The sequence below is a fragment of the Rhododendron vialii genome, chromosome 7a, assembly GCF_030253575.1.
Source record: "Rhododendron vialii isolate Sample 1 chromosome 7a, ASM3025357v1".
Lineage (NCBI taxonomy): Eukaryota > Viridiplantae > Streptophyta > Magnoliopsida > Ericales > Ericaceae > Rhododendron > Rhododendron vialii.
This window is the reverse complement of record NC_080563.1, coordinates 36,811,145-36,838,339: the sequence shown is the minus strand read 5'-3', so window position 1 is coordinate 36,838,339 and position 27,195 is coordinate 36,811,145. Positions and strand designations below refer to the sequence as shown.

Here is a 27,195-nt window from a genome sequence, read left to right as displayed (position 1 = left end):
AGAGTTAAAAAAAAAAACCCGTAATTTATGCTTGATGTATGGGTCTAGGCTGCAAATAAAGTTTGAGTTATTAGCTTTCTAACTTCCCGTTTTTCACATTATATCATTATTCTTCAGACCATACGTTAACTGCAGCCGCTGTAGCACAAACTGATGGGCTGATTTTTCTTATCCGGGTTCAACCCCCGGCAGCGGCATATTTTTTTTAAATCTTAAGTTCCGTTTTGCTAAGGTTTTTATTTTGTAAGAACTTATATTCTGACTTACGAGACATGTCATTCTCTCACAATACATCACCTTTAATTCAAAAAATAAATATTTATTTCCTTTAGCGGAATGGAGCCTAACTTCTGAGATTTTACAAGAAGTCATCCTACACCCGGCAAACTCAGGAACGGATGCTAACGTAGCGGAAATGCGAGGTGGTTCACCAACCTCTTTTTTTCTTTAAATCAGTGAACTCTTCCAGGAATAATAGTAGAATTTACAGCTTAACATTGCCTGATGGTTCAGTGACCACTGATCTGGTCATCATGTTGTCCTCCTTTATCCACTTCTATCAATCCCTCCAGAGCCGGCTTATAGCCAAGGCGAGGGAAGCGAGCGCTTCGGGCCTCCGAAAAAAATTAAAAACAAGGGCCCCCAAATTTTTAGAATTCATATATATATATATATATGTATGGTCCACAAAAAATTGCACTAGACTTCTTTACACAAAATAGGCCCAATTAAAATTTAGGAGCCACAAAATAGGCCCAATTGAAATTTAGGAGCCACAAAATAGGCCCAATTGAAATTTAGGAGCCACAAAATAAGCCCAAATTGTGGAATTATTCGTTAGAAACACTAATGCATTAAAAAAAAAAGAAAAAGAAAATAACTTAAGGGTCGGCAGGAACTAGCAAGGAAGATATAGCCAATCAAAAAAGAAAAAGAAGATATAGCCGATCATAAGGAGTAAGTACGGCAGGAACTAGAAACGCTTCATGCTTGAGGAGTCGAAGGGGAGGGAAGACAACAACCAACGACTGTGGACGGAAAATACTTGCACACAGAATTCCTTGAGGCCTCTCTTTTACTATCTCCAACTCGCCACCTCTACCAAGTAAGTTTAAATGGATTGGCTATGTTGTCTATCGAGAAGGAGTTGGTGAAGCAGCTTGACTATGGAGACTTAATCAATGCGTTTGCACCAAAAAGTGCGAGAAGAATAATTTTCAAATGATGGATTTTGAGGTATTGTAATAGTTGCATTTTTTTTGGGATAATTATATGCTTCTATTTTGTAATGGTAAATCTTTTGTATTGGTTTTTTTTTATGACTCTTTGTAGATCACTTTTGTATGAAAAATATAGGGTGGCTTTATTCAAGAGGTTCACTTCCAACCTCCAAAACTTATGAGCCGGCCCTGAATCCCTCTTGGGGTCACCACACTCTTCCCCCCCTATTTAGGTTCTGGTCGTGTTGAAGGCGAGACGTCCCAGTTTTATCTTTTTTTCAAACAAGCGTGGAAAGCCCATTCTAAACGGTAGTAGGCTTTCTTCTATTCTATTAAGAATAAGAAAGTGTGAAATATTTCACAATTCTCTTTCTTTTCTTGTTGCGAAAGTGATCGAATTCAGATCTTACGTTAGATAATTATTTTTCAGATCTTAATGCAACTACAGCCGCTGTAGCACAAACAAACGGGCTGATTTTCCTAATCCGGGTTCAACTCCCGGCAGCGGCAAATTTTTTTTTTTTTAGATCTTAACACAAGGCGTTTCATTTAATTTTGAAGCAATGATGTATTAGCTTTATTTGCAAACCCTCAGAAGAACGTCCCATGCAAGAGGACCGTCTCCTCTTTAATGTTTGTATATTTTCAATATACTTACGCCCAAGAGTTAGGTAGGGCTGCAAATTATCTGAGTCGAATTTTAATTTGTTCAAATTATTTTGTTGAATTCTTATCGAGCTTGAGTTTAAGTCTATTGAAAGTTCAATCGAACACGATTTTGTTCATGAACTTTAACGACCCAAAAGTATCATACACTTATACTCGGTGTACAAGTCTAGGCTGCAAATAAAATTTACATTACGGAGAAGAGGCTCATGTGGGGACAGTAATTGAGGGAGAACTCGTAGATCAAGGTTTTGCATTCATGTATCACTAATTAACCACAACAACAACGACAACATAATAGAACCCATCTAGATGCGGTGATTGTTAATAGAGTAAAATTGATTACACCAGTTACAATTGCCTCCGGTGAAAGATGCTTTTGAAAGTTAGAATTGAACAAATCTTACATTCAATCAAAAAATATGTGGATTAGCATGCTATCCATTTAAAAATATGTGGTGGCTAAAATTGATTACTAGAGTTTAAATACGACTTTTGCCTCAAAAGTACGAGAAGAGTGAAGTTTTTTTTTTTTTTTTTTTTTATCACTAAAAATAAATATATAGATAACTCGATAAGGATACATCGAGGGAAACAAAAAAGAAAGAAATAACACTCGCTTCATGATATTGATACATGAAGCCTTCCGCTGAGGTTCATATTTTTGAAGTACGTACTTATTTCCCGTAAAATGACAAAAGTAAGACTCTTGTTGCCAATACAAATTTTACTCACATAAAATCCCATTAGAGAGAGAAAAAGGTGAACAAACCTGAAATAATCAAGATTAATTCAAAGCCTATTTTGGTAATTTTATTAGTTGCCGTTCAATAAATTTCTAACTCCGGATTTTTTACGTTAGATAATTATTTTTCAGATTACAATACAACAACAGCCGTTGTAGCACAAATATATGGGCTGATTTTCCTTATCCGGGTTCGACTCCCGGCAATGGCAATTTTTTAAATAATCTTAGCGCATGACGTCTTTTCGGTTAATTTTGAAGCATTGAAATGATGTAGCTTTATTTATCTATCCTCATGCTATGTTTGGATGCCCGTAATATTCAGTAGAGATAGAAAGTTATTTTGAAAATTCAATAGAGTCAAACATTTTCTTTTTTTTAATGAATTGAGCCGGAAACTTAGGTTTCTCATTAGGGATGGGAGGAATCAAATATGTGTTTAGAAACGCGATTCCTCGTTGAATATGTTATTGGGAATCATATTTTCATTCCATAGCCATTTAGTTCCAAACATAGAATTATTCTCGAAAATACCGTAATCGATCTATGCTCGATGTATGGGTCTAGGCTGCAAATAAAATTTGTGCTATTAGCTTTGTGAATTCCCTCTTTTTACGTTATATAATTTATTCTTCAGACCTTATGGCAACAACAGCCGCTGTAGCACAAATATATGGTTTGCATAAAGCATCCGGGTTCAACTCCCGGCAGCGGTAAATCTTTTTTAATAAATCTAGACACATCTTTTCATCTATTTATCTATCAATATACTATAGAAATGTGTCTGAGCCCCACAAGCTTTCAAACCCTAATTCCTAATTTTTTTGGATTTTTCATGTTTTTTGTTATATATATATATATATATATATATATATATATATATAGAGAGAGAGAGAGAGAGAGAGAGAGAGAGAGAGAGAGAGTTCATTTTTCATCACACGTCTTTGCAATGTATAGAATGAGACCAATGCTAGTGTGCATCGACCACGGGACCGGACAAAAAATTAAACTATCTTTTTTATCAACTAGCGTTTTTGCCCGTTCGATACATGAGACTGAAAATAAACCAATAGAATTTTTTTTTATCCCATGTATCAAACGGGGACAAACGCTAGTTTCTTTAATTTTGAAGCAATGATGTACTAGCTTTATTGCCTACCGAAATATTGATTTAGCTTTGTTTGCTAACCCTCATTAGAAGGAAAATGCTTTCCTCCACCCATGGGAAAAGGATCGTCTCTGCAAACTAGCTAAGTCGAACTTCAACATGCTCAGATTTGTTTGTTGAATTCTTATCGAGTTCAATTCCTTTGAAAATTTGATCACCAAGTTCAAGTCATGTCATCAACTTTAACGAGCCAAAAAATATCATATACTTGTGCTCGATGTATGGCCTTCGGTTGCAAATCATATTTACATGAGAGAGAGAGAGAGAGAGAGAGAGAGAGAGAGAGAGAGAGAGAGGAGGCTCTGATGTGGAGACAACGATTGAGAGACGACTCGTAGATCAAGGTTTTACATTCACGTATCACTAACCACAAGCTGGAATTACTTATAAAAAAAAAAAAAACCACAAGCTGGAATTCTTTCACTAGAAATGTGTTGGGTCCGGAGTACCCTCATGAATTTGGTTACACAATGTCACTCTTTATGACTGCTCCAAGAACAGACTTGCGGGTGCAATGTCAAATATCATAAAAGACTTAATTGAAGCTCTTCCTAAATTAGTTTAGGACAAATGGTGAAAAGCGATCCAACAACATGTAATCAAAGGACTCACAATTCGCAACCCTCTGACCTCATGCACCAATCCATATATGTTTATGGTCTTACTCGAGTGATTATGAACTTACGAAAGCCTTATAAAGATAAATAGTGTTAACGTTAAATGATAATTTCTTCAACAATTTAACAACTATAGCCATTGTAGCACAAACATATGGGCCGATTTTCCTTATCCGGGTTCAACTCCCGGCAGTGGCAAATATTTTTACAATCTTAGCGCATGACTTTTTTTCCTTTAATTTAGAAGCATTGATGTAGTAGCTCTATTTACTATCCTCATGCAATGCCTTGGATGCCCGTAATATTCGGTAGGGATATGAGTTTGATTAGTAATTCTCTTATGTATTAATTCAGTAATTTTATCCAAGAATAAGTTATTTCGGAAATTTAATATAGTCAAACATTTTTCCTTTTGAATTGATTGAGCCAGGAACTAATTAGGTTTCTCATGGGGGATGGGAGGGATCAAATTCTTACTTAGTTTAGAAATGTGATTCCTGGTTAAATATGTCATCGGTAATCATATTTTCATTCCATGGCCAGTCAATTCCAAACATAGATTGGGTGTTTACTATTCCATTCGTCGTATGGGTTACTCTATAGTGTCATTTGATTTGTAATTCTTCTCTTCTTTCTCTCTTTGTAATGTTCTATTGGTATCAACTATCAATGAAATGTTACTTTATTTTTCGATCGGAAAAAAAAAATGTTCTAAACGTAGAAATAATGAAAACATAGCATCACATTCTCATTCCTCATCCCGTTGCTTATTAGAGGACATCAATAAAGGAATGAAAAGTGCATTTTTAATCGACTGGCTACGTAAACCATTTAATAACTTTCTAACTTCACATTTATTTGGGTCAAGCAAGTATTTTTCAGAAGACATGATCACCCTGTGGAGAATCGAACCACAGACCTTAAGGACTACTCCCAAAGTTTGGGCATCCGCCTAAACCACTGATAAGCCCACAATAGTGTAAATATTCGGGCTTATCTCACTCATTTTTGCCTCGCTCGCACGCATAACTCTATGTTTTTTAATGATATTGCGCGAAAGGTGCGTTTTTGGTGTTTACAGGTTTTCTTCAATAATAAGGCGGATTTTACGCCATGAGCTTACTCCATCGCTGATCAGGGACCCAAGGGGTCCAAATGGAGCAATGATGGAATCTGGGGGAGCATCGTCGAAGCCCCGGAGAGTCTGAACAAGCTCAGAATGAAGCTGCTGTAAAAGGTTGCCAGCAAAGGAAGATCTACCGGTAGGAGATCAATGCCTACCGGTACAAACCCATTCCTACCGGTAGAGAACCTTTCCTACCGGTTCAATTTCAGTCTAGAAAGTTCACAAACTTGCATCGATCAAAACCTATCGGTAGGGGCTCAATTCCTACCGGTAGGATCCCAGTTTCAAGCAGTGTTCTTTTGGCAACAAAGACGTTCTACCAGTAGGGGGTTAGTTCCTATCGGTAGAAATTTCCCAATTTTTGCAAATTTTTATTTTCTTTTTCTTTTTCTTTTGTAACTAAAAATGGGTAGTATAAATACCCCCTTTGCACCTTTTTTTTTTTTGCTCGGAAAAGTCGAAACATTTTATAAAACTCGAAAGGGGTACATCGAGAAAAAACAACCAAAGATAGAACTTGGTTGAGCCCAAATTTACAAAGATTTCCAACCGACAGTTGGATGTACTCCTAAAAACTATGTTACAATCTCAATTTTCAGACACCATCTAAGAAAATCTTGAACTCCTCAACGGTGTAGATCTTGATGTCGAATTTCACCTTTATCCACATTGCAACTCTAGTTTTGACTAGATTCCCCATTGTTGAAGATAGTATCATTTCTCACCAACCAAAGGGACCACACCGTCGCATAGAAGCAAGTTTCCCATATATGTTTCTCCAAGTTGTAAAATCCGATAGCAAACCACCATTCTGCTAATTCTGGGACAGAGGATGGGCAAGCCCATTTGATATTCCACCAGTCTAGTATAATCGACCATACACTCCACAAGATATGACAGTGAAAGAACAAATGCTGGTGAGTTTCAAGATTCAGGGAGCATAGGGGGCGCAAAGCTAATTGAATCTCATTGATCATGTTTCGGCTAAGAAGGACAGACCTTGTTGCTGCTCTTTCCTTTATAGCCATCCAAGCAAAGATTTCCACCTTAGGAGGACCCAAATTCTTCCATAAAGATCCCAACAGCGCATTGGTCGAGTAGTGTTGTAGTTCCCATTGCCCATATGCTGACTTGACCGGAAAAATACCATCACCCGTCCATCTCCATTGCAAGGCAACCGGCTTCGATGGATTTAGAATAACTTGCTGAATTCTCTGTTTCAAATTATCCAACTCTTGTTTCTCTCGGCCAAACACGTCCCTTCTGAACAATAAATTCCAAGATCCCTCAGCCCTCAAATTGCTAACCAACACCTCTTTTTGAGTAGACAAAGAAAACAATCTGGGATAATCTTCTTTCAAAGACGACTCGCCTAGCCACACATGTTCCCAAAACACGGTTGCATCACCTGAGTTTACCTGGACTCGAAAGCTGTCTCGGATGGAGTAACCCAACTGGGATGAGGGATTATCCAGAGAACATATATCTGACCATATTCTTGATGAAGAGCCAGAGCCGTGTGCATAGGGCAGCCAACAGTTAGCATTCCCCTTTGCACCTTTTTTTAGGGTTATGTTTTACATTTAAGAGCTAGCTCTTTCTCTCTCTACCTCCCTATCCTTGTCAACTCTCAATCTCTCTTCAATGGAGCATTGATTGTTGGGTTTTTAGATGGTTGGCCTTCATTAGTGTTGTAAGTACTCTTGGGATCCTTAGTAATCTAGCTTTTATTTCCATTTTTCAAAATGTTTTCATCTCTCTCTTTCCTTACCCTAGCTCATTTCAAGTCTCTCTTCATTATGAGTGAGTAGTGTAGCAAGGCTAGGTTATGGGATGATTAACAACCCATAACCGAGGGCATTTCGTGTCCTTCTCTCGTTAATCTCCATTTTCTAAGGGTAAACATGGGTCTGGGTTATTTTTATGTATCAAAGCTTTGAGGTGTTAACCCCTTTGATCACATGAAGGCAATGGTTTTGACTTCTTGCCACATGTGATGCTTAGAGCTATGTCCTTCCAAGTGTTTGCCAGAATGTCTCTAAAATCTTAACCATGTTTATCATCCTTATCAAAAAGAGAGGAACAAGTTTGTCTTTGAGTTACGGGTGTTAGTTATCTCTAAACCTAGTCTTTAGTTTAATCTCCAGTTAAAAAAGCCGTAGTTAGGTTAAGTAGCCAATTAACTAAATGTAACATCCTTTTTAATTGAGGTGCTTAAATGTTATATTTAATAACTTAAAGGACTAAAGTGCAATTTTTTTTAAAAAATTGTGCATGAGTGCCGTGTGTGTGCTGATGTGTTGTGTGTGTGAGTGTTTCTTTAAAACAAAGAAAAGAAAAAGAAAAAAAGAAAGAAACCCATCAGGAGGTTTTCAACGTTAGACACAGAGAGAGAGAGAGAGAGAGAGAGAGAGAGAGAGAGAGAGAGAGAGAGAGAGAGAGAGAGAGAGACGGTGGAAAGAAGAGGTGGAAGAGTGTTTGAAACCACAATTCAGTAGGTTCGGAGACGACGACGAGTACCGCAGCTCCACGTAGGGAGTGACTGCGTTGGTTTTCTTTTTGTTGGAGATCGAGGTGAGTGTTCGATTCATAGATGTTCTTCAATTGGATTGAATTTGAAATATTGGACTGTGACTTCGTGTCGGTGGGCAACAACGGCCAACGGCCGGACTTTGTGTCGTGCCTTTGACTTTGTGTCGATTCAATGGCTTTATGCCAAAATTATGACTTTGTGTCGAGCTAGTGACTTTGTGTCGGATTAAAGACTTCGTGTCGATTATTTGTTTTTGCTTAATTAATGATGAACTTGGATTTATTGTTTCTATTGAGCAACATCCATGTCTCATATACACTCTTGGAACTCGTTTTGGGTTCCAGTTTTGCAAGTATAGGTCGGTGTCCACTACAGGTCGCGTTTTGCATTTTGTGACTCGCTCAAGAAGTGCGTAGTTGAGGCCTGTGGAAGTCTTTGTCTCCTGGCCCGTAGATGATTTTTGCTTAGTTTAGTTTTGGATAATAGTTGGTTATGTAAAGTTTATTTCTTGACAGACTTCCGCTGTAGTTTGTAAATGAAATTTTTTTTTTGATGTAAATAAAATGTGGCTATTGAACTGTAGTTGTTCGTTATTCTTGGATTTGCTAGTAGCTGGTTGTCACGTGTCGTATCGGGATAGGCCGATGAGGTGCTATTCCGAAACGGGGCGTGACAGTTTTGGTATCAGAGCCTAGAATTATCTAGATTCTGAGTGTTATTGAGCGAGTTGTGGTCTAGTAGTGGACTATAGGAAGTTATTCCTTTTTGTTGAGTCGAGTTTAGTGTTAGTATATCTAACATGATGAAAATAGTATATATTGTTGCTGTTGTTTAATTGAATTGCAACAGGGAAATGGAAAATCAAGAAGGGGAAGCATCTTCTCATCCAGGGCAAGGTGATGCGACTGGTGGGGTTGCACCGATAGGAGTTCAGGCTGGGGCCAGAGACATAGAAAGGCTTTTGGCAGCTATAGCACAGTATGTTGAACGACAAGCTGGAACTCCAGTTAATCAGAATGTCGGATTGCTAGAGAAATTCAAGAAGCTTTATCCAACGGAGTTTGAGGGTACTTTCAAACCTCAAGAGGCAGAGGATTGGCTGAAAACGGTGGAGAGGGTTCTAACAGCTATGGGAGTTACTGACGAACAAAAGGTGACCTTAACAACTTTTACCTTTAAAGGGCAAGCTTTAATATGGTGGGAGGCAAGTCAGAGGTTGCTCTCAGCCCCATTACCCGATGTTCAGCCACCTGTGCCACAAGTGATTACATGGGCGAGATTTGTGAAGGCCTTTAATGATAAATATTGTCCTGAGATGTATCGTTTTGCGCAAGAAGCAGAATTTATCAATCTTAAACAAGGGAGTATGTCGGTGGCCGAATATGATGCCAAGTTTAATGCTCTTTCAGCTTATGCTACGGATATGGTGGATACTGAGGAAAAGAAGGGCAGACGGTTTAGAAAGGGATTGGAGGATAATGTTCGAACCAGAATAACGGCTTATAAAGAAAAAGATTATGCTGATTTGGTTGACATGGCAAACAAGATTGGCAAAGATGTTGAAGAAATGTTTGAAAAGCGGGAACAGACTAAGAGGAGCAAAATTGCAGCCAGTCAAGTTTGGCAAGCAAGCAAATCTGGTGGTGACTACAAGGGTGGAAGCAAATTTCAACATTTGAAGGGGCAAAGTGATTTCAAACAACAAAGTGGACAAGGGCGAGAGGTGAGTAAGCAAAGCGTGAATAGGGAAGGTGGATCAAGTGGTCGAGGAACTTTCTTTCAGTGTTTCCGTTGTGGTTCTCCTGATCATCGTGTTAGAGATTGTCCGGAAGCAGGCAAGGGAATTAAATGTTACAATTGTGGTGAAATGGGGCATATGTCAACACAGTGTCCAAAATCTCGTGCGCCGGCAGCATCGTCAGTTGGCAACGTTCCTGTTAGACGCGGAGCTTCGAGTAGTTCTGTTGGTCATGGTGGCGGAGTGAGTGGTTCTACTGCACCGGGTAGGGTGTTTGCTATGACACGACAAAATATTCAGGCTACTCCGGAAGTGGTGACAGGTACCCTAGTAGTTTCTGGTATTTATGCACAAGTTTTAATTGATCCAGGTTCTACGCATTCTTTTGTGTCGAACGTGTTCAGCATGCGTTTAAATAAACTTTGTGTGCTATTAGACACTGCTTTGGCGATATCTACCCCCATTGGAGAGGTAGTGATAGTTGGGGTGTCATACCCGAATTGTATGGTGTGTGTTAATGATAGGAAACTAGAGGCGAATTTAATTCCTTTGGTTATGTCTGATTTTGACATTATTCTTGGCATGGATTTCCTATCAACGCATCATGCATCTCTAGATTGTTTTAATAAAGAAGTTGTATTTAGAATACCAGGTGAGGAGGAAATTAAATTCTATGGTGATAAACAGGGTCCTTTGAATGGTATGATTTCTGCCTTTAAGGCATCAAACTTGTTAAGGAAAGGGTGTCAGGGTTATCTTGCTTTTGTGGTTAACACTGAAAAGAAACCACTGGAGTTGGCCGATATTCCTATTGTGAATGAATTTCCAGACATGTTTCCAGACAAGTTACCGGGAATTGTGCCTGATAGGGAAGTGGAGTTTACTATCGAATTGCTACCAGGGACAAATCCTATTTCCATTCCACCTTACAGAATGGCACCAGCTGAATTGCTATAGTTGAAGATTCAGTTGAAAGATTTGGTGGATAAAGGGTTTGTACAATCGAGTATTTCACCTTGGGGAGCATTGGTTCTTTTTGTGAAAAAGAAGGATGGTACCATGCGTATGTGCATTGATTATAGGCAGCTGAATAAGGTTACAATTCGGAACAAGTATCCTTTGCCTAGAATTGATGATTTGTTCAATCAGTTGCAAGGGGCAGCCGTCTTTTCCAAGATAGGTTTGAGATTGGGGTATCATCAGATAAAAGTGAAGGATAGTGATGTGTCCAAAACAGCTTTTCGAACGAGATATGGCCATTTTGAGTTTTTAGTTATGCCTTTTGGGTTAACTAATGCTCCTGCGGTATTTATGGATCTAATGAATAGGGTGTTTGAGCCATATCTGGATTCGTTTGTTATTGTGTTCATTGATGATATTCTAATTTACTCTCGGAATAAGGAGGATCATGAACGGCATTTGAGAACCATATTGCAGACTTTGCGAGAGAAGCAATTGTACGGTAAATTGAGCAAATGTGAATTTTGGCGTAACAGCGTCGTATTTTTGGGTCATGTAATTTCCAGGGATGGTATTTGTGTTGATCCGAAGAAGATAGAAGCAGTGGTGAATTGGGAAAGGCCAACTAATGTTTTTGAGATCCATAGTTTCCTTGGCTTGGCAAGGTACTACCGAAGGTTCATTCAAGGCTTTTCTGCTATTGCATTACCCATGACAAAATTAACAAGGAAGGATGTAAGATTTATTTGGTCTGAAGAATGTGAAAACAGTTTTCAGGAGTTGAAGACTCGATTGGTAACAGCGCCAGTGTTGACTATACAGAAGGGTAATGAGGATTTGGTGATATACAGTGATGCTTCACATCAGGGTCTTCGCTGTGTTCTGATGCAACAGGGTAAAGTTATTGCGTTTGCGTCGAGACAACTGAAAAATCACGAGCGTAACTATCCTACTCATGACTTAGAGTTGGCGGCGGTGGTTTTTGCTTTAAAATTGTGGAGGCATTACTTGTATGGGGTGACTTGTGAAATTTACACAGACCACCAGAGTTTGAAATATTTGTTTACGCAGAAGGATTTGAATTTGAGACAAAGGCGGTGGATGGAGTTAATCAAAGATTATGACTGTTCTATACACTATCATCCGGGGAAAGCCAATATGGTTGCTGATGCTCTGAGTCGGAAGACAGCTGGGAGATTGGCTTGTGTTCAATGTACACGCGTTTATATTTTTACTGAGTTGGCTATGATGGGAGTAAAGCTGGCTTTAACAAGAACTGATGCTTTGATAGCTCAAATTAGAGTGAGGCCTGTGTTGATTGATCACATTCGGGAGACGCAGTATGAGGATCGAAGGTTGAGGGGATTCAGAGATTAGGTGAGAAAGGGGAAACAGAAAGACTTCACGATTCGGGATGATGGAGTATTAATGTACGTTTATCGGTTGTGTGTTCCTAGGAATTTAAACTTAAAGATGGAAATTCTGGAGGAGGCTCATAATTCACCGTATGCAATGCACCCGGGAAGTACAAAGATGTATCGGGATCTTAGAGAACATTATTGGTGGTATGGGATGAAGAAGGAGATAGCTCAGTATGTGGCTCGTTGTTTGGTGTGTCAGCAAGTTAAGGCAGAACATCAACGACCGGCAGGTTTGCTGCAAAATCTTCCTATACCGGAGTGGAAATGGGAGCATGTGACAATGGATTTTGTAACAGGTTTGCCACGCTCTCAGAAGGGGTACGATTCCATTTGGGTGATTGTGGATAGATTGACAAAATCAGCTCATTTTCTGCCAGTTAAGACTACGTACACTACAGATAAATATGCTTAGATTTATGTTGATGAGATTATCAGATTGCATGGGGCGCCTGTGTCTATTATTAGTGATAGAGATCCTAAGTTTACTTATAGATTCTGGGCTAGTTTGCAGCATGCCTTGGGTACTTCTTTGAAATTCAGTACCGCTTTTCACCCTCAAACGGACGGGCAATCTGAACGAACTATTCAGACTTTGGAGGACATGCTGAGGGCATGTGTTCTTGATTTTAAAGGCAGTTGGGATAAATACTTGCCGACAATGGAGTTTGCTTACAATAACAGTTACCATAGCAGCATTGGCATGCCACCGTTCGAAGCGTTATATGGCAGAAAGTGTCGGACTCTTATTTATTGGGACGATGTGGGAGAAAGGCGTATATTGGGACCGGAATTGGTACAACAAACTGCTGATGGTGTTAAACTTATAAGAGAACGGTTGAAAATTGCGCAAGATCAACAAAAGAGCTATGCTGATAAAAGGAGGCGAGACTTGGAGTTTCAAGTTGGTGACCGAGTATTTATTCGTGTGTCTCCTTGGAAAGGTGTTGTACGTTTAAGGGGGAAGAAGAAATTGGCTCCAAGGTATATTGGGCCATATAAGGTCATCGAACGAGTAGGAGCAACGGCATATCGTTTGGCTCTACCAGTGGAGTTGGCACGATTGCACGACGTCTTCCATGTTTCAATGTTAAGGAAGTACATGCCAGATCCATCTCATGTCTTGGGTACGGTACCGATGGAACTAAAGGGGAACTTGAACCATGTAGAGGAACCAATTCAGATTTTGGAGCGAGAGGAGCGTGTCCTTCGTTCAAAAGTAATACCGTTAGTAAAAGTGCAATGACGTAATCATTCGGAGCGGGAAGCTACATGGGAGACGGAGGAGTCTATGCGAAAGAGCTATCCGCATTTGTTTGAACTTAGTAAGTAATTTTGGGGACGAAATTTCCTAAGAGGGGGAGGGTGTAACATCCTTTTTAATTGAGGTGCTTAAATGTTATATTTAATAACTTAAAGGACTAAAGTGCAATTTTTTAAAAAAAATTGTGCATGAGTGCCGTGTGTGTGCTGATGTGTTGTGTGTGTGAGTGTTTCTTTAAAACAAAGAAAACAAAAAGAAAAAAAGAAAGAAACCCATCAGGAGGTTTTCAACGTTAGACAGAGAGAGAGAGAGAGAGAGAGAGAGAGAGACGGTGGAAAGAAGAGGTGGAAGAGTGTTTGAAACCACAATTCAGTAGGTTCGGAGACGACGACGAGTACCGCAGCCCCACGTAGGGAGTGACTGCGTTGGTTTTCTTTTTGTTGGAGACCGAGGTGAGTGTTCGATTCATAGATGTTCTTCAATTGGATTGAATTTGAAATATTGGACTGTGACTTCGTGTCGGTGGGCAACAACAGCCAACGGCCGGACTTTGTGTCGTGCCTTTGACTTTGTGTCGATTCAATGGCTTTATGCCAAAATTATGACTTTGTGTCGAGCTAGTGACTTTGTGTCGGATTAAAGACTTCGTGTCGATTATTTGTTTTTGCTTAATTAATGATGAACTTGGATTTATTGTTTCTATTGAGCAACATCCATGTCTCATATACACTCTTGGAACTCGTTTTGGGTTCCAGTTTTGCAGGTATAGGTCGGTGTCCACTACAGGTCGCGTTTTGCATTTTGTGACTCGCTCAAGAAGTGCGTAGTTGAGGCTTGTGGGAGTCTTTGTCTCCTGGCCCGTAGATGATTTTTGCTTAGTTTAGTTTTGGATAATAGTTGGTTATGCAAAGTTTATTTCTTGACAGACTTTCGCTGTAGTTTGTAAATGAATTTTTTTTTTATGTAAATAAAATGTGGCTGTTGAACTGTAGTTGTTCGTTATTCTTGGATTTGCTAGTAGCTGGTTGTCACGTGTCGTATTGGGATAGGCCAATGAGGTGCTATTCCGAAACGGGGCGTGACACTAAACCTTTCAGTTGGCCGTCTCAACGCCGAAGTTTGGTTGGCGGTCCTAAAACTATAATCTCTGCGCAAGCTAATCTCTGAAACAAGTTATGGATGCGCTCCCTGTGGATTCGACCCCAGACTTCCGGGTATTATTATGCTTCCAACCGACATAGCCCTACGCTTGGGGTATTATTATTCTAGCACTCAATTTGGTCGCAAGCAACCACTGGGCAATCCCTAGGTGTGTGACCGTTGTGGGCAGCGTGCCCTTGAAAATTTCAGGATTTCCAAACACGAGAGCCCAGAAATGGAGGGAGCGCTTAGCTGGACGACAAGCGCTCGCAAAATACAGAGTCGTCAGTCGAGTTTTGAAGGTCCGACACCCAAGGAACCGTATTTCGAAGCACTTGCCGCGCTATTTTGATTTGAAAAAGTTAAGGAACCAGTCTGTCATAACCAAATCTGGGTTCGGGAGCCAGATTACGAGAGGGAAAGGGTTTTATGACACCCCTCTCGCCCAATCCGAAGATCGGTCTCTACTTAAGCATTTTGAAAAAGTTTGCGATTCTTCTTTTATTAATCAATTTTTAGCCAATTAGGGCGGGGGAATAATTTAATCGGGGATTCAAAATTATAACACCTTGCAACATGTGATATGAGAACGGCATGGGTGGATGAAATATTAAACAAAAAAAACATGAGATAAAATTCAAAACTGCGACTGGATATCAAAACAGTGCCTTGGTTTGAAATTGTCGCGAACAACGACCAACTTGCATGCATGGAACTTCTTACATGCAAGTAAACCATCGCGCGACACTCTCATTCCATCACGCGAGTGTTGATGTCTTACCAGCAGGCTGAATTTTATCCTCTTCTGGGCTCTGGAAGGACCAGTGCACACCCAGGATCAAACCAAGCAGTGTATATGTACTGAAAGTAAATAATTATTACAAACGAGGATAACAGAGATAAAACACGACCCTAAACAGTAGGGGTACCAAAACAGAGGCTGCTTACCAAGTTGCCCATGCAAGGGCAATTGCTGGAAAAAGGTTGACAATCGCGCGATGGAGTCAGATCATCGCGCGAGGGCCATGACTGGACTTCCAGGAATTGCTTTATATGCCTGGGCTCTGAGACATGTTCAAAGCAGCCCAGGGGCATTCCCAAGCTAAATGACTAAGAGTTCTAAGTTAACCTTCATGTTTTATCATGCAAAGCAGTGGGTTAAAATTCAATCATGTTTCACAGTAACTTTTTATGCTATAACAAAACAGAAAGGAGCCAAAGTCCTATCCCCATGAGGACTGTTGCGCGACAGCTAGAAGCATCGCGCGAACGAGTGAGTCCATCGCGCGCATGAGGATTGGTGCACGAGTTTTGTAACTCTACTGACTTTAGGGCCAGAACTGGTATTGATTACCCGCCTTGGCTCTACCAGCCCCCATCAGGGATCAAAACAGTAAACAGTAAAGGAGTTATACCTTTGCTTGAGTGTTTTGGAAATGGATTGAACAAGGTGGTGAGGCTTGGAAAAATGAATGTATGGAAGTGGCTTGAGTGATGAAGTATGAGGGGTGTTTGAGATGATATTGTCCTTCTTTCTTTTGATTTTTTTTGTAACCCCTTACAAGATGATCAATGGGGGGTATTTATAGGACAAGAGAAGGTGTGAGGTGGGTGAAGGGCTTGGCCTAGTGACCAACCAACAAGGTTGGCCAGCCCTCCTTGGTGGAGGAGGTGGCCAACAAAGTGAGGGGAGTGGTTGTGAGGGTGGTGCAACCCATGCACTTGCAAATGCTGTTCAATCGATGAAAACAGGGTTCCCAGGTCAGTAGCCCCCTGATCATCACAAAATCCAGCTGGAAAAAGGTGAAAACGACTGGTGTTAACCATCGCGCGAGGGACTGGGTCCATCGCGCCGTGCGAGGGTGTTACCAACCCACGCGATGGTCAACAATCAAGGCTTTGACTTTGACCAACACCTGGCAAAAAGGGCGTCGCGCGAGGAATTCAATTGATCGCGCGATGGTCAACCCCTGAGGTCAGGGTTTTGACTTTTAAGGTTTTTAGGGTTCAAGATGGACTTAGCGTACTCCAAGCTCAAATCATTTCACTCTCAAGACTGTTTTTGACCTGATTCATCATCGGGGAAACAAGAAACCGAAAAAGAAAGTAAAACAATTGGTAAACTAGATTAGGGTGACGAAAGCCGCTGTAGCACAAACTTACACGGGCTGATTTCTGAATCCGGGTTCAACTCCCGGTAGCGGCAAAATTCTTTTTTCTGTGATCTTTTAACACATTTTTTCATGCAATTTTGAAGCAATGATATATAGCTTTATTTGCCATCAGGAGGAGGAAAATGCTTTCCTCCACCCATGGAAAAGGACAGTCTCCTCTTTGATGTTTTTTTTCCCAACTCAACAGACTCAAAACCCGTGGCAGACCCCGAAGGAAACCAAAGAGCCATAGCAACTATTGCCCCACCAAAAGCTAGTGAACGACGTATAGATGTGTTTTGCAAGGGAACCAAGTTTGAGAGGGCCTCGTTAGCACGACTCGGATCCGTGACCTCCTGACCACCGACACCTTGTGGCAATGAGCCATGAGCACTAAGCTACCACCAGTGACCTCCTCTTTGATGTTAGTGTTTTCAATTTACTTACAGTACTCAAGCAAGGCGTTGGGTAAGGCTGCAAACGAGTCTAGTTGAAATTCAACATGTTCAGGTTTGTTTGTTTTGTTTTTAGCAAGTTTGAGCTCGAGCTCAGGCTAGCGCAACAAATATTTAATGATCCATGGTTGAGTCAAGTTGCCCTAAATTTGAGTTGAGCTCGACTTGTTTATGAACCGTAACGAGAAAAAAAATACCGTAATTTATGCTCGATGTACAGGTAAATTTTGTATTGTGGAAAGGAGGCTCCGACGTGGAGACAGTGATTGTGACAATTGGCTCCATTCAGGGAAAATTTTCAAGCAAACCTCAATTTGTCTCTTGAATATATATTCGGATTCAAAAAATTTATTTTCTTGGTCCCAAGAAGAAGTGTATATATATATTCTATAGGGAAAATTTCAAAATACCCCCTAACCTTTACACCAAAATTCAATTAGACTCCCAACCTTTCAAAAACTTCAATTTTACTCCCAACGTTATCTTCCGTTAATCAAAACGTCTCCTTCTGTTCGAATGACTAACGGATTTCGTTAAAAGCTCCGTTAAATACTGTCCCGATCGAATTTTGATGATCTAAGCAGCTCAATATGTTCAAAACGTGATTTTAAGGTTACTCGCGAGAAATCAGAAAAAAATGAACGGGAAGGGCTTCATCTGAACAGTTTTTTTTATTGAATAGTTCAATAAAAAATTGTTCAGATGAAGCCCTTCCCGTTCATTTTATTTGCTGATTTCTCACAAGTAACCTTAAAATCACGTTTTAAACACATTAAACAGTTCGGATTATCGAAATTCGATTGGAAAAGGGGAGGTGCGGATCGATCCGGATTTTGTTCAAGTCCGAACATCCGGATTTTGTTTTGGTCTACACCTCCTCTTTTTCGATCGAATTTCGATGATCCGAGCCGCTCAATGTGATTAGAACGTGATTTTAAGGGTACCCGCGAAAAATCTACAAAAAAAAAAATGACCAGGAAGGGCTTCATTTGAACAGTTTTTTATTGAATAGTTCAATAAAAAAAACTGTTCAGATGAAGCCCTTCCCGGTCATTTTTTTTGCTGATTTCTTTGGAGTACCCTTAAAATCACGTTTTGAACACATTAAGTAGCTCGGATCATCAAAATTCGATCGGGACGATATTTAACGGAATCTATTAGTTATTCGGACGGAAGGGGGCAATTTGATAAACGAAAGATAACGTTGGGAGTAAAATTGAAATTTTTAAAAGGTTGGAAGTCTAATTGAATTTTGGTGTAAAGGCTGGGGGGTATTTTGAATTTTTTCCTATTGTATATTAGGAAAATATTTAAGCTAACTTAAGGAAGGCCCAATTTAAGTGGAAGTCCAAAGCAAAAGGCCCAAAAATAAAAATATAGTGATAAAGAATAAAGATATAATTCTAAAAGTTGTGTGTTAAACTTTATAATAAGCAGTAGCATATTTGGCATAAATTGTTTAAAAAATCAAACCCCTGTTTATGAAGGATGTTTTAACCAAAGAAACAAGAAAGCCAAAGGAAGTGTCCAGTTATTTAAAAATAATGGGTGATTGTTTTCTAGACACGTTGATTGTTAATAGAGTAAAATTGACTACACCAGTTACAGTTGCTTTCGATAAAAGATGCTTTTGGAAGTGAGAATTGATCAAATCTCACATTCGGTCAACTGTATCGCAAGGTATAATGAATTAGCATGCTATCCATTTAAAAATATGAGGTGGCTAAAATTGATTACTAGAGCTTAAATATGAGGTGGCTAAAATTGCTATCCATTTAAAATTAATTCTTCCTTCTTGTTTGCCTTTTCCTATTTTCTTTTTCTTCATGTTCTTGTCTCCTGAGTTCTTGATCCAATAAATGGGACTGTTCAGACCTAAGGCAAAAAACAAAAAGAAAAACAAACTTGTAAGGTTTACGAAAAAAAATGAGTAGGAACGTCCTTTCTTTTTTGTTCATAATTAGGTAATCGAGCCAGTTTGCACGCACGTCGACTTATCTTAGGGTCCCTGAAAAGAGTTGAATGTTTCGAATCCAAATTTTAGAAAGGAGTGAACTCCTAAGTCGTGGACCTTGACCACCGCTCCAACTCCTTGGAGTTTATGAATGTGAACATTTTTCGTTGTGGTTTAATGAAGTCTATAATTTCCTACAGGCTACATCCCATAATATTTTGTTACATGTCATTGCGCTTTTTGTTAATGCCACTCTCCTTCTCTCACAAAACAAATCATATTATATAGACACAAAAGAGAGTGACATTAACAAAAAGGGGAGTGGCAAAATCACTTCCCTTTTTAATTTGCTGAGTTTTCTTTCAATCAAAGTTATGATCACTTGGGTTTGATAGTCCTATGTATCTTTTGCCTATTCAATTAATTTTGACTCGGTGGCTAAAAAAATTCAATACCATCCATATTATAAAACAGAGCAATTTTTATCTACACATACAAACTCAACGTCCTTTGCAACCATCAGATTGCATTTACATATTGATCCTAGCCATTTGATTAGTAAATGTTTCCTTATATATAAATCTACTTAGGTAGACGTTTTGTAATCTTTTCAGTTATGTATTGACTTGCTTGTGTATTGACATGCTATAGAGTAATATATACACCTTTCCTTTGCAATTGATTCCTTCCCCCCTCCACACAAAACAACACCCCCCCCCCCCCCCCCCCCCCCCCCCCCCCTCCTTTTTTTCTTTCTCTTTTAAGTTGATTTCATTCGTTTAGAGAGGGTTGATAAGAACAAAAAATCATCAGAAATTAGAGCTCATGTGATAGAAAATGTGTTATTGTAAACATTTTTTGATATGGCATTGGATTAATGTGTTTATTATTTAATGTAGCTGATTAGATGAATTATGTTTAAGCATATTCAAAAATAATTCTTCTAGGAGACATCAGTTGGTTGGGCGGCGCGACCAACAGTAGAGAAGGAGAATTAATTTAAACTCTGTTCAGAACATGTTACTTCGTGCCTTTAGGCACGACCACTCATAGTCTAATTAAATGCAGGGCCAACTTACCTTTGAGACGGGACCGGGCACGACTTCAATTCAAAAAATAAGTACTTATTTGATTTTCCTTAAAAAAAACGGGCCTAAGTAGGTAAATAATCACGAAAAAGTCAAGATTTCAAGACATATTTTGGTAGTTTAATTAGTTTGTCAAATTTCTTTGTTTTTGTTGGACCTGGTTGCCTTTGATAAGTCTCTTAAATTTGGATGTTTTGGGTTCATTACTTTTCCCCGGAAAATACATAAACAAAAGCCGTTGTAACACAAACACTTGGACAGATTATCTACATCCGGGTTGGACTCCTGGCAGCGGCAACAATTTCATCCATTCTTTTTTATTAGTAAAAGTTCTAATCAAACTTAAGGCCCAATTTAAGTGGAAGTCCAAAGTAAAAGGCCCAAAAAAAAAAATGGTGATAAAGATATAATTCTAAAAGTTTTGGGTTAAAATTTATAATAAGCAGCAATATATATTTTTAAAACTAATGGGTGATTGTTTTAACCAAAGAAACAAGAAAGCCAAAGGAAGTGTCCAGTTATTTAAAACTAATGGGCAATTGTTTTCTAGATGCGTTGATTGCCGATAGAGTAAAATTGACTACACCAGTTACACTTGCCTCCGATAAAGGATGCTTTTGGAAGTTAGAGTTGATCAAATCTTACATTCGGTCAGCTATGTCGCAAGGTGTAATGAATTGTCATGCTATCTATTTAAGAATATGTGGTGGCTAAAATTGATTACTAGAGCTTCTATACTACTTTTGCCTCGAAAGTACGAGAAGAGTAGCTTTTCATTATTATTGTGTTGAATACTTGTAATAATTTTTGAAAGTATCTAATTTTTTATTTGCTTAAGAACTTTTTTGTGACTTGTATATAATGGGCCTTAAAACGATGATATCGAGCCTCGAAAAACTCAAATCCGGCTCCACCCAAGTCTAGTCAAATTTTAGCACGTTAAGGCTTGTTTGGTAGGTATTTTAGCGAGGTCAAGGTCAAACTTAAGCTCAATGAATACCTTAGATTTGAGTTGAGCTCAAACTTGTGCAAAAACCTTAAAGAGTTGAAAGAATACCCGCTTTGTTCGTTTGCTATTTTAGTTTTGTTTTTGTTTTGTTTTCCAATCATTACCCTACTTCTTTCTCCAATTATTATCCTATTTTTCCAATTATTACTTTCACATATCTCTCTATCTCTCTCCAATCATTACCCCTATCTTCAATCATTACTCTATTTCTCTCTCCACCCACTACCAAAACTAAACTAAACTAAACTCTTAACCAAGCACAACCACCGTAATTTATGCTTGATGTATGGGTCTAGGCTGCAAATAAAGTTTGAGTTATTAGCTTTCTAACTTCCCATTTTTCACGTCATAGGATTACTAGTGTTTGCCCGTGCCTACGGCACTATGCACTCACTCCTGTAGTGCCGTAGGTGTGAGCATTTTTGTAATATAAACAATGGGTAAAAAGAACAGATGACATTTTTGTAATATATTTGTAAGAGTGTGGGTGTTTTCTTAAGAAAGTTGGAGAGCACACATTAACCATTGGATCAAATCAATCTCAACCTTTGGATCAACTTGTCTTGTGTGGAGGTCCACACCCTTGTGTTTTATTAGGTAGATTCTTCAGACCAAACGTTAACTACAGCCGCTGTAGCACAAACAGATGGGCTGATTTTCCTTATCCAGGTTCAACCCCCGGCAGCGGCATTTTTTTTTTAAATCTTAAGTTCCGTTTTGCTAAGGTTTTTATTTTTTAAGAACTTATATTCTGACTTACGAGACATGTCATTCTCTCACAATACATCACCTTTAATTTAAAAAATAAATATTTATTTCCTTTAGTGGAATGGGGCCTAACTTCTGAGATTTTACAAGAAGCCATCCTACACCCGGCAAACTCAGGAACGGATGCTAACGTAACGGAAATGCGAGGTGGTTCACCAACCTCTTTTTTTCTTTAAATCAGTGAACTCTTCCAGGAATCATAGTAGAATTTACAGCTTAACATTGCCTGATGGTTCAATGACCACTGATTTGGTCATCATGTTGTCCTCCTTTATCCACTTCTCCACTTCTATCAATCCCTCTCGGTGTCACCACACTCTTCCCCTCTAGGTTCTGGTCGTGTTGAGGGCGAGACGTCCCAGCTTTATCTTTTTTTCAAACAAGCGTGGAAAGCCCATTCTAAACAGTCATAGGCTTTCTTCTATTCTATTAAGAATAAGAAAGTGTGAAATATTTCACAATTCTCTTTCTTTTCTTGTTGCAAAAATGATCAAATTCAGATCTTACGTTAGATAATTATTTTTCAGATCGTAATGCAACTACAGCCGCTGTAGCGCAAACAAATGGGCTGATTTTCCTAATCCGGGTTCAACTCCCGGCAGCGGCAATTTTTTTTTTTTTTTAGATCTTAACACAAGGCGTTTCATTTAATTTTGAAGCAATGATGTATTAGCTTTATTTGCAAACCCTCAGAAGAACGTCCCATGCAAGAGGACCGTCTCCTCTTTAATGTTTGTATATTTTCAATATACTTACGCCCAAGAGTTAGGTAGGGCTGCAAATTATCTGAGTCGAATTTTAATTTGTTCAAATTATTTTGTTGAATTCTTATCGAGCTTGAGTTTAAGTCTATTGAAAGTTCAATCGACCACGACTTTGTTCATGAACTTTAACGACCCGAAAGTATCATACACTTATACTCGGTGTACAAGTCTGGGCTGCAAATAAAATTTACATTACGGAGAAGAGGCTCATGTGGGGACAGTGATTGAGGGAGAACTCGTAGATCAAGGTTTTGCATTCATGTATCACTAATTAACCACAACAACAACATAACAGAACCCATCTAGATGCGTTGATTGCTAATAGAGTAAAATTGACTACACCAATTACAGTTGCCTCCGGTGAAAGATGCTTTTGGAAGTTAGAATTGAACAAATCTTACATTCAGCCAAAAAAAATGTGGATTAGCATGCTATCCATTTAAAAATATGTGGTGGCTAAAATTGATTACTAGAGTTTAAATACGACTTTTGCCTCAAAAGTACGAGAAGAGTGAAGTTTTTTTTTTTTTTAATCAGTAAAAATAAATATATACAACTCGATAAGGGTACATCGAGGGAAACAAAAAAGAAAGAAATAACACTCACTTCATGATATTGATACATGAAGCCTTCCGCTGAGGTTCATATTTTTTAAGTACGTACTTATTTCCCGTAAAATGACAAAAGTAACTCTTGTTGCCAATACAAATTTTACTCACATAAAATCCCATTAGAGAGAGAAAAAGGTGAACAAACCTGAAATAATCAAGATTAATTCAAAGCCTATTTTGGTAATTTTATTAGTTGCCGTTCAATAAATTTCTAACTCCGGATTTTTTACGTTAGATAATTATTTTTCAGATTACAATACAACAGCAGCCGTTGTAGCACAAATATATGGGCTGATTTTCCTTATCCGGGTTCGACTCCCGGCAACGGCAATTTTTTAAATAATCTTAGCGCATGACGACTTTTCGGTTAATTTTGAAGCCATTGAAATGATGTAGCTTTATTTACCTATCCTCATGCTATGTTTGGATGCCCGTAATATTCGGTAGAGATAGAAAGTTATTTTGAAAATTCAATAGAGTCAAACATTTTCTTTTTTTTAATGAATTGAGCCGGAAACTTAGGTTTCTCATTAGGGATGGGAGGAATCAAATACGTGTTTAGAAACGCGATTCCTCGTTGAATATGTTATCGGGAATCATATTTTCATTCCATAGCCATTTAGTTCCAAACATAGAATTATTCTCGAAAATACCGTAATCGATCTATGCTCGATGTATGGGTCTAGGCCGCAAATAAAATTTGTTCTATTAGCTTTGTGAATTCCCTCTTTTTACGTTATATAATTTATTCTTCAGACCTTATGGCAACAACAGCCGCTGTAGCAAAAATATATTGTTTGCATAAAGCATCCGGGTTCAACTCCCGGCAGCGGCAATTCTTTTTTAATAAATCTAGACACATCTTTTCATCTATCTATCTATTTATCTATCAATATACTATAGAAATGTGTCTGAGCCCCGCAAGCTTTCAAACCCTCATTTCTAATTTTTTTGCATTTTTCATTTTTTTGTTTAGAGAGAGAGAGAGAGTTCATTTTTCATCACACGTCTTTGCAATGTATAGAATGAGACCAATGCTACTGTGCATCGACCACGGGATCGGACAAAAAATTAAACTATCTTTTTTATCAACTAGCATTTTTGCCCGTTCGATACATGGGACTGAAAATAAACCAATAGAAATTTTTTTTATCCCATGTATCAAAGGGGACAAACGCTAGTTTCTTTAATTTTGAAGCAATGATGTACTAGCTTTATTGCCTAGCGAAAAATTGATTTAGCTTTGTTTGCTAACCCTCATTAGAAGGAAAATGCTTTCCTCCACCCATGGGAAAAGGTCGTCTCTACAAACTAGCTAAGTCGAACTTCAACATGCTCAGATTTGTTTGTTGAATTCTTATCGAGCTCGAGTTCAAGTCCCTTGAAAATTTGATGACCAAGTTCAAGTCATGTCATCAACTTTAATGAGCCAAAAAATATCATACTTGTGCTCGAGGTATGGGCTTCGGCTGCAAATCATATTTACATTAGAGAGAGAGAGAGAGAGAGAGAGAGAGAGAGAGAGAGAGAGAGAGAGAGAGAGAGAGGAGGCTCTGATGTGGAGACAACGATTGAGGGACGACTCGTAGATCAAAGTTTTACATTCACGTATCACTAACCACAAGCTGGAATTACTTATTAAAAAAAAAACCACAAGCTGGAATTCTTTCACTTGAAATGTGTTAGGTCCGGAGTACCCTCATGAATTTTGTTACACAATATCACGCTTTATGACTGCTCAAAGAACAGACTTGCGGGTGCAATGTCAAATGTCATAAAAGACTTAATTGAAGCCCTTCCTAAATTAGTTTAGGACAGATGGTGAAAAACGATCCAACAACATGTAATCAAAGGACTCACAATTCGCAACCCTCTGACCTCATGCACCAATCCATATATGTTTATGGTCTTACTCGAGTGATTATGAACTTATGAAAGCCTTATAAAGATGTATAGTGTTAACGTTAAATTATAATTTCTTCAACAATTTAACAACAATAGCCACTGTAGCACAAACATATGGGCTGATTTTCCTTATCCGGGTTCAACTCCCGGCAGTGGCAAATATTTTTACAATCTTAGCGCATGACTTTTTTTCCTTTAATTTAGAAGCATTGATGTAGTAGCTCTATTTACTATCCTCATGCTATGTCTTGGATGCCCGTAATATTCGGTAGGGATAGGAGTTTGATTAGTAATTCTATTATGATGTTTGTATTAATTCAATAATTTTATCCAAGAATAAGTTATTTCGGAAATTTAATAGAGTCAAACATTTTTCCTTTTGAATTGATTGAGCCAGGAACTAATTAGGTTTCTCATGGGGGATGGGAGGGATCAAATTCTTACTTAGTTTAGAAATGTGATTCCTGATTAAATATGTCATCGGTAATCATATTTTCATAATTCCATGGCCAGTCAATTCCAAACATAGATTGGGTGTTTACTATTCCATTCGTCGTATGGGTTACTCTATAGTGTCGTTTGATTTGTAATTCTTCTCTTCTTTCTCTCTTTGTATTGTTCTATTGGTATCAACTATCAATGAAATGTTACTTTATTTTTCGATCGGAAAAAAAAAATGTTCTAAACATAGAAATAATGAAAACATAGCATCACATTCTCATTCCTCATCCCGTTGCTTATTAGAGGACATCAATAAAGGAATGAAAAGTGCATTTTTAATCGACTGGCTACGTAAACCGTTTAATAACTTTCTAACTTCACATTTATTTGGGTCAAGCAAGTATTTTTCAGAAGACATGATCACCCTGTGGAGAATCGAACCACAGACCTTAAGGACTACTCCCAAAGCTTGGGCATCCGCCTAAACCACTGATAAGCCCACAATAGTGTAAATATTCGGGCTTATCTCACTCATTTTTGCCTCGCTCGCACGCATAACTCTATGTTTTTTAATGATATTGCGTGAAATGTGCGTTTTTGGTGTTTACAGGTTTTCTTCAATAATAAGGCGGATTTTACGCCGTGAGCTTACTCCATCGCTGATCAGGGACCCAAGGGGTCCAAATGGAGCAATGACGGAATCTAGGGGAGCATCGTCGAAGCCCTGGAGAGTCTAAACAAGCTCAGAATGAAGCTGCCATAAAAGGTTGCCAGCAAAGGAAGATCTACCGGTAGAGAACCTTTCCTACCGGTTCAATTTCAGTCCAGAAAGTTCACAAACCTGCATCGATCAAAACCTACCGGTAGGGGCTCAATTCTTACCGGTAGGATCCCAGTTTCAAGCAGTGTTCTTTTGGCAACAAAGACGTTCTACCAGTAGGGGGTTAGTTCCTACCGGTAGAAGTTTCCCAGTTTCTACAAATTTTTATTTTCTTTTTCTTTTGTAACTAAAAAGGGGTAGTATAAATACCCCCTTTGCACCTTTTTTTAGGGTTATGTTTTACATTTGAGAGCTAGCTCTTTCTCTCTCTACCTCCCTATCCTTGTCAACTCTCAATCTCTCTTCAATGGAGCAATGATTATTGGGTTTTTAGGTGGTTGGCCTTCATTAATGTTGTAAGTACTCTTGGGATCCTTAGTAATCTAGCTTTTATTTCCATTTTTCAAAATGTTTTCATCTCTCACTTTCCTTACCCTAGCTCATTTCAAGTCTCTCTTCATTATGAGTGAGTAATGTAGCAAGGCTAGGTTATGGGATGATTAACAACCCGTAACCAAGGGCATTTCATGTTCTTCTCTCGTTAATCTCCATTTTCTAAGGGTAAACATGGGTCTGGGTTATTTTTATGTATCAAAGCTTTGAGGTGTTAACCCCTTTGATCACATGTAGGC

General features: G+C 38.7%; 1 protein-coding gene across 1 annotated transcript; it reads right to left on the bottom strand.

Moving 5' to 3' along the window:
* Positions 1-6,219: 6,219 nt before the first annotated feature.
* On the bottom strand, positions 6,220-7,088 carry LOC131332979 (uncharacterized). Its single transcript, XM_058367282.1, has 2 exons — positions 6,961-7,088; positions 6,220-6,844 (listed from the first exon to the last, which is right to left on the bottom strand). Exons 1-2 carry the CDS (start codon positions 7,086-7,088, stop codon positions 6,220-6,222), a joined length of 753 nt encoding a protein of 250 aa, XP_058223265.1.
* Between the last annotated feature and the right edge of the window lie 20,107 nt (positions 7,089-27,195).

What these genes read in the sequence shown, in the direction of transcription:
- LOC131332979 (XM_058367282.1), bottom strand. Translation starts at nt 7,088, where the DNA reads ATGCTAACTGTTGGCTGCCCTATGCACACGGCTCTGGCTCTTCATCAA. An exon ending in GAGACAGCTTTCGAGTCCAG is followed by an intron (nt 6,845 to 6,960) that starts GTAAACTCAGGT and finishes GGTGTTGGTTAG; the next exon opens with CAATTTGAGGGCTGAGGGAT.